Raw genomic sequence first — 8,214 nt, forward strand, 5'->3', positions numbered from 1 at the left:
TCTTTAAATAACTAGAGTTAACAATACTTTTTCAATTGCAGGTAAAAATTTATCGATCCATGCTAAAGATGAAGTAGAAACACTTATGGCTCTTTTTGCTGAATTCAACGCTGATCCTAGATTTTCAATGTTCTCATCAATAAATGAACGAAGCTATAATATTATAAACATTTTATGTTACTTACCTAATATAATAAGTTTTAAATTATTCTGTATATAATTAGAATATAAGAGAAGTGATATATTAAATTATAATACGTATACAAACTATACCTTGTTTAATTGAGTTTCCATAATAATTTTATTGCCTACAGCAGTGAGCATTTTGGTTAAGAAATCTATTCCTCTTCTGTAAAAGTGTAAGATAAAATATTATAAGATTTGTTTTGTAAATATAAGAATCTATTGCAAATAAATAACTAAACTATTATGTTTTTTTAGTCACATTTAATTAATAAAAAATAAAACAAAAGGTTAATCGAGTTTACATCGAGTTAACATTTTTTTCGTAAAACTCTATTTTTCGATAAAACTTTTCTATATTTCCCGTTACAACGAAAACGTAATAAATGACAGTATTATCTTTCTCTTAAATAACAAGTTTTGATTGGGATAATACATTGGCATAATACATACGATTTAAGAATCATGGGCAAATTATGATGAATAAAATCAATGGCGTAATTAACATTTTCGGGATTGCCATTCAAAACGGCATTGATTATTGTCATTCTATATTGTTTGCGAAGTTTGTGTCCATACATTATAGACATATTGAGAAATCTGAAAGCTGACAATTTAGTATTTGATTGTAAATGCGTTTATCTGTATGATCCATTTCTTAATCCACCTGTCGATTAAATGAGGAGTTTTAGTACACCCGAGTGCACTCAACAAGAGTTCTTGTTCTGCATGTAAGTCAGTGCGTAGAAACCTGTTCCAAACAGTATGCCAATCATTATCATCACCTGCTCGAATACCCACGCAATACACGAAGCTCTTGAGATTTGCTGATATTTTACTGCATATACATAAAATATATCATGAAAATATATAAATGTATAATATATTGTGTTAATTAATTAGTTATCTTTTTCAAAGATAAGCTTCACAAAAATATTTACCAAAAGATAAAGTACATATTAGAAACATAAATGAAATAGTTGATAAGATTATCTCCTAATATTTGAATATATTTAAACTTTAATTTAAAATATTAATATTGCAAATATATATATATATATAGTTGTATTGATTTTAGAATTTCGCTGGTAGTTGATCATACCTTTTCTCAGATAGAATCCACGCTTTAAACAAATTGTTTGATTTCTTTAGGCAGTGCATATTATTAACCGAGCAAGCAGTAGATAAAATCAATTCGCGAAGCATTTTCTTTATTGAACTGTCCATGAGATTTTCCATAAAGCTTAATAGACTAGACATTGGTTTAAGTAAGTTATTTGCATAGTTCTGCAAATTATATTAAAATGTTATAAAAGAATATTAAGAAATTGAAAAGGATATCATCAAATTTTATAGTTTAATCGTTAGTAATGATAAGAAAACTTCTTAATATTATTAGAATTTTTATTTGTGACATATCTTTTTTAAATAATTAATAAGTTACATTTTGAAATTAATTTGGTACTTATATAGAAGAATAACCTTACCTGAAAGAGACGTTGTACTCGCGGTGAGCAAGCTAAAATATGATTGAGAAAATTGAAGTTATTTACCGCAGCGACCCACGGTTCGTATTCGGTTTCACGAGTAAGATACGTCGCGAGATCAAATGGAATGGAATAATTCAAGTAACCGGCTCTTGCTAAATTAAAAGCATCATCTAGAAGTGCAGCCCTATTTATCACATGTATTTTTTGGAAATTCTTCAACTTCAAGTAGCGAATAAGCATTTTCCAGTTATTTTCGTCATAAGTGACTCTATAATATCCAACTTGCTGAACGTTAAAAATCACCCACAAGTTTGGTTTTACAGAGCTGATTAGCATGCTCTTGGCCTGTGGTTTCAACCAGACAGCCGTAGTAGTTCGATTAAATGTGGAATTCGATTCTTCGGTAACGTAGGTTAATGGTATCCACCAACTCGATTTTTCGGAATTTGTTTGTGCTGCTTGACGGTTTAGATAAAATCGTTCTTGCGAGGCAAAGAGAGCCTTCGTCTTGTAGTTTCTTGTAATGATCACTAAGGGATATCCTGGCTGATTTGCCCAGGATTCTACGACGTCTTTTATAGATATGCCTTTGTACAATTGCCTTGTTATATTTGATGCAGCTTGCAAGTGTCGATACAAGTCGAATGGAGTGGCTGCTTCAAATGACCTAATAATAAAAATAAATTTTTATGATAAAAACAGTGTTACAAAAACCAAAATTATTATTACTTTAAAAAAATAAGATAATTACATATATTACAACGATAATATTGTTAAAAAAAAATATCGATAGGAATTTAGAAACGTTCTGCACATGTAATACAGATACCTACAACTCACGCAAATAATTTTGTAATCCTAATTGGAATGTTGTGCTTCCGATGGTATGACTGATCATGCGAATTACAGAGGCACCTGAAAACGATATGACACAATGTATTACAATCCATTCTAATATATTATGATGAGTTTTATGTCAATATTTAAGAAACCGAATTTCTGTGTTTTATAAATTTGAATAAAAACACATAAATTATAATCAATATATAACTTCAATGATTTTTTCTATTTTTTATAGAATTAATCTTAATAAGTTTTATAGAATTAATTTTATAGAATTAATTGTTATAAGTTTAGCATCTTAGATAATTATAATTATGTAAAAATACTATTATTTACTGTTATTAAAAATTATTTAAAAGATTAAAAGCTAAAGTAAAGCAAGAAGAAAATGTCTTGCATGCATTGTGCGCTTATATTAATATTACATTAATATTATATTAATATTATATTAATATTATTAAAATTACTAATATTAATACTAATAAATTAATATTTAAATACAATTCTATTCAGACAACATAATTAGCTTTACATAATTGAGTGTAACGTAAACTCTAGACTAACAAAAAAAGACATAAGTTTTAACGATTTCTTCTAATTAAAATTTCAAAAATGTAGCAGAAATGTGAACAATTAATTGTAATTCTTACAAAATTGTTAATATAAAAAAAGAACAATACACAATATTAAAGATAAGAATGTTGAAAATTAAATCCGTCAGTGATTAATTCTAGATATTGTATGATTTAAATAAATAATCATTTCTGAAGATCTAAATCACATGATCGAAAGATAATCCTATCTATCTTTGCAAGATTGTTACACATGCTTACAGTGATACGATTAACGGATTATGTAAGAAATAAGTAGCGCAGCACTCATAAGCGATCAAAGGTGAAAATCAATCACATATACTATATGTATAAAATATATATGGCAAAATTTGTACATCTTTTTATTTTGTTTTATTTGAAAATAATTATAAATTACTTAAATTAAAAATTATTATTTAAAAGATTTAAAAATAATTATTCTTTTATTAAACATCTCTCAATGTAAATACCATCTTTACGTAATATAAAATATGTTAATAAGTGTTCCATACGTAATGTACTATACCTTTCTCATAAGAGACAAAATCAAACAAAGTCATAATACTGTTACGATCCCCGATCTCTTGACCATTTAATGTGCGTGTATGATTGTCGGAATCTGCGAGCAGTATCGGTTGTAAACAATCTACTACAAATATATTCATCATTCTCAAATCCGGCTCTGCTAAGGACACGCCAAAATATTGGAAATACGTGGCAAAGCCCTCCTTCAACCAGACAACATCCCAGAATACGGGTGTCACCAGATTACCGAACCAACTGTGAGCGTACTCGTGAGCCATCACTAACAGTCCGTTTATTACTTTTCTTGTCGGAGTTCCATCCTCATGCAACACTACAGATTCTCTATAAGTGATAAGGCCCCAATTCTCCATCGCATTGAAATTAAAATCCGGTATCGCAAATTGATCGACCTTCACGAGCGGGCTTTTTACTAATAACCACGTCTGTAACGCCGAATAGACTGCCCAACCGCGATTCAAGGCCATCGATCCATGAAACTTCATGGAGTCTCTTGTCCACATCTTGAAATCTCCCGAAATTTGTGATTGTTCCGGGACAAAGTTGTGTACTGCCCATCCTACTAAGTACGTGGGCATTCGTGGTGTACGGCGGAATGTGGTCACATAATACGTATCATTTCTATAATAATTTTCATAACCATTTGCTTTTGATTTATAAATATCTTTGTATATGTTTTTAGTTTGATAAGATTGGAAAAATTATATACTAACTTTATTCGTATAAATTCCACTGGAGTATTACTCGTCGCCTTTTGATCCTTATGATGGCCAATATGCAAATGAAATTCCGCTTTTAAATAAGGCTCGTCCATACAAGGGAACGCACGACGTGCGTATGTAGGCGAAAATTGTGTTACACTAATTCGTCTAAAAAAATATAACAGTGTAAAATAAATTACAATAAATGTAAATTACAATAAGTGAAGAGTGTTCTCATTATTATAAACAGATCTTTAAATAACTGCTTTCTAACTTTTTATTGATTAAGCAACAAAATTATAATTAAAGTATAGGAGATTATATATTATACAATAAACATGTGTGTATAATTTTAAAAAATCTTAAGAAATGTTTCATGCTCAGCATATCCTGACATAAAGTTCTCAGTACATTCAGATTTTATTTTGACTACTTGCCCTGTAGCAGCTTTAAAATATGACACATACAATATGTCTTAAAATTCGCGAATCAAAGTTATTACAGCAAAAAAATTCTTGAAAAAATAAGTCATAAAAGTATTTGTCATTTATCGTTCAAAACAGTAATTTTTTAGATACAGAGGTTTAAAATTGGACAAGCATTACGTTAAATTATTTGTGAGTCAAGCATCATCACTAATATTATAACACAGTAATCTATAAGTGGTCAGTATTTAATCTTTAAGTTTTAAAAACTACCGCTCGAAAAAAATAATAAATATTTTTATAACTTATTCTTTTTTTGAAAACTTTCTTGCTATAATATATTGATTCGCGAATTTTTGAACACTTTGTATAACTTTTTATCTTAGAATATTACCTCAGCCTTCCATCAACTTCGTATAGACTTGCATAAAAGCCGAATACATCATTTGCGATACGTCCTTTGAAGGATACTTCTAACGTGTATTTCGCAAGGTCTAGTGCGCGCTCGAGTTTAATCGTAAGCATTTGTGTATCTTCGTCATGGGTGTAACGCAAGATCCGAGTCAACCTGCCCGATCTATCAAACAAAGATGCATTTGTTTGTATTTTTAATGCATCCGTGTGTAGCACGATGAAATTTGTTTTTTCGAGCACTTGTAAGATGATCCGTACGTGACCATCATAATCCACGTCAATCGGGTGTGTATAGATCGATAAATCATAGGATATAGGAACAATTTCCTTGGGTAATCGATACCGTGCAGAAATATGATTCGAATTTTCATTTTTATTTGTGCCGTCGTTATCATGTGCACACGTTAGATTTAAAGCGAAAAAAATAATTAATATAAGCAAGAAAAATGGAAAGTGATTAGATATGATAATGTCAGAATACATTTGCTCAATCGATTTTTAGCAATCTTCTTAATTAATTTCTTTCGTGTAAAGTTCGTGAAAAGGTATCACCTTATACATATGTGTATATACTTGACAATAAGATAAAAAATGACACATGCACACACACGCGCACGTACGGTCACATTGGCGTGGATCTAGAATACTAGTTTCTGCTGATACTGCCACAAATGATAGTTTTAATAACTTGCACAACACAACAATCAGCAATGTTTACGATGCATCGCCGTCTTAAGACTATATGCTATTCGGAATTATTGCGTAGTTGTCATATTATTTATTATTAACAGTCTCTTTCTACCGTAAGTAGATCATCGTCAAATTTGATTAGACGTGTAATGAGATAATATTTGTGTCTCTGACAATAACGATAACAAATCTCAGTGAGAACACAGTTGAATATACTTACGCTATCTATAATATTATTAAATGTTAATATTGACTTCATATTAGTATAGCAATGTATAAAATAAAAAATACGAAAGAAGAAAATTTATCTATATCAAATAATTATCTATAAACTGTATAAAGTATATAGTATGTATCAGATATATTGTCTATATCAAGAAAGTAATCCAGAAATTATTTCCGTTTCTTATCAAATGGAATTCTCGATTTTTATCTGAAAAATCTATTATAAATCTGATACCGTTTCTTTTAATTTCTGCCTTTAATATTCGCATTATACTATTTGAATTAGACTTATCGTTTTATTTGTCGATTTATTGATGGGTATTACTCGTATCATTCTTTGTTTGATCGAAATGGTGGCTGCTAGTTGGTGACAGTGTTGAGGTTTTAGGCACAACTTGCTGAGATTTGCATATAATTGCCGTAGGCTACATGTCTTGCCTTTAGGCTGCGTTGAGGTTTACCTACGTTCTATACATCTTGATATTGGAAACCTAAACGATACTGTAAGTTTAATCTCTAGTTATGATTCTAGATAGATCTCTACTTATAACTTATTTACGGGGAACATTAAAAAAAAAAGTAAAATATTCTGCAGCGCTTGATAAAACTAAAATTAATTAAGAAGATATAACAATATTCTAATAAATTAAACTTATTTGTTTTTTTGCAAATACTTACTTTGTAGAACAAAGGAGACAGATCCTTTCCTATAAAACTAGCACTAATATTTGATTATACCTCTTGTCGACAGAAGTATTATTTTTTAGTAAATATCTTGATAATTATAAGCATTAAATTAACATATTAAATACTGGTCTCTCTCGATGTGATATAATCTTTACATAATCATTCATTTTGCTTTAAAAACAAGAATAAAGAGAATTGAAAAATTTACGCACCATATGAGATAAATTCATATTTTCATAGAAAAAGAAAGAGAAAAAATTTAATGGACATTTTTTACATATATATTATAAGATTTACTTTTATACTTTTAAAATAAAAAAACAATTTTTTTCAAATAATGTTTATTGTTAAATTTTAATAAATTTTCTTAGTATTAATGAGATTATGTAGAAAAATTGTTTTATTCTATCTAAATTGTTTTATTCTATGTAAAATAAACAATTATGAGAGAGAGAGATAGAGAGAAAGAGAGAGAGAGAGAGAGAGAGAGAGAGAGAGAGAGAGAAAGAGAGAGAGAGAGAGAGAGATTGCTGTCTTATATTTTATCGTACATTTTTCAATCCGTAAGATTATAACAAATCCTACAAAATAATTACCTATTTAATCAATAAATCGATGTTTCACCATTCTCATAATATTTTTATTTTTGCATTTTTTAATTTTAAAAAGTTATTAAGCATTGTTACAATACTTGCAGTTAGTTTTTAATACGAAACACCACAGCAACTATAAGTAGTAGGAATACACTATAAACTGCGTTAAATAGAGAGCGCGTATATGTATAATTGAAAGGCTGACACGGCGGATGACTTGAAGGAAGTTGCAGTCATGATTGGCCTGCATAATGAAGAAGCTCGAATGCCATTATACTCGATGGCAAGCTTAAAGTTCCAGTACCAACCAGATAGGCACCTTGTGACAATCCTGAAGCGTTGAGGAACAATCCCTGGGAAAGTTTGTTAGGGATATTCCAGTCTTCGATAAAACAGTGGACTGCGTATGTGTTTGCATAATTTTCTCCTTTGCAAATTCGCCTCTCGAGAATTAGAGTACTTTGAAATTGCATCGATGATGTGCAAGTGCATAATGTGGTTTCTTCATGTCAGTATGCTTCAATTGTTTTAAATTAATAGGATGAAAAATGTCACTTTGCAATGTTCTTATATACATATAATATAATACGTTTTAGCAATAATTACGATGATTATTAGAACATTTGTCGTCTAAAATAAATATTAGTTACAAATGTGTCTAGATAAATATTAGTTATAAATATATCTAAATAAATATTAATTATAATTATACCTAAAAAATATTTTTATAATACTTCAAACATTTTATGAAGCAACACGATGAAATTAAAATAGAATATCTGATAACATTTTGTAGAATATTATAGCAATGTTATTCATGCAAGCCA

General features: G+C 29.2%; 1 protein-coding gene across 1 annotated transcript; it reads right to left on the minus strand.

Annotated features, from left to right (window-relative positions):
• Positions 1-3: 3 nt before the first annotated feature.
• LOC108753416 (aminopeptidase N-like) lies at positions 4-5,675 on the minus strand. Its single transcript, XM_018494957.1, has 10 exons — positions 5,173-5,675; positions 4,366-4,521; positions 3,636-4,273; positions 2,507-2,588; positions 1,671-2,340; positions 1,286-1,470; positions 851-1,021; positions 637-783; positions 274-349; positions 4-153 (listed from the first exon to the last, which is right to left on the minus strand). The coding sequence occupies exons 1-10, from the start codon at positions 5,673-5,675 to the stop codon at positions 4-6; spliced, it is 2,778 nt and encodes a 925-aa protein (XP_018350459.1).
• Positions 5,676-8,214: the final 2,539 nt, after the last annotated feature.

This window comes from Trachymyrmex septentrionalis, unplaced genomic scaffold (assembly GCF_001594115.1).
Source record: "Trachymyrmex septentrionalis isolate Tsep2-gDNA-1 unplaced genomic scaffold, Tsep1.0 scaffold7, whole genome shotgun sequence".
In the NCBI taxonomy this organism is placed as follows: domain Eukaryota; kingdom Metazoa; phylum Arthropoda; class Insecta; order Hymenoptera; family Formicidae; genus Trachymyrmex; species Trachymyrmex septentrionalis.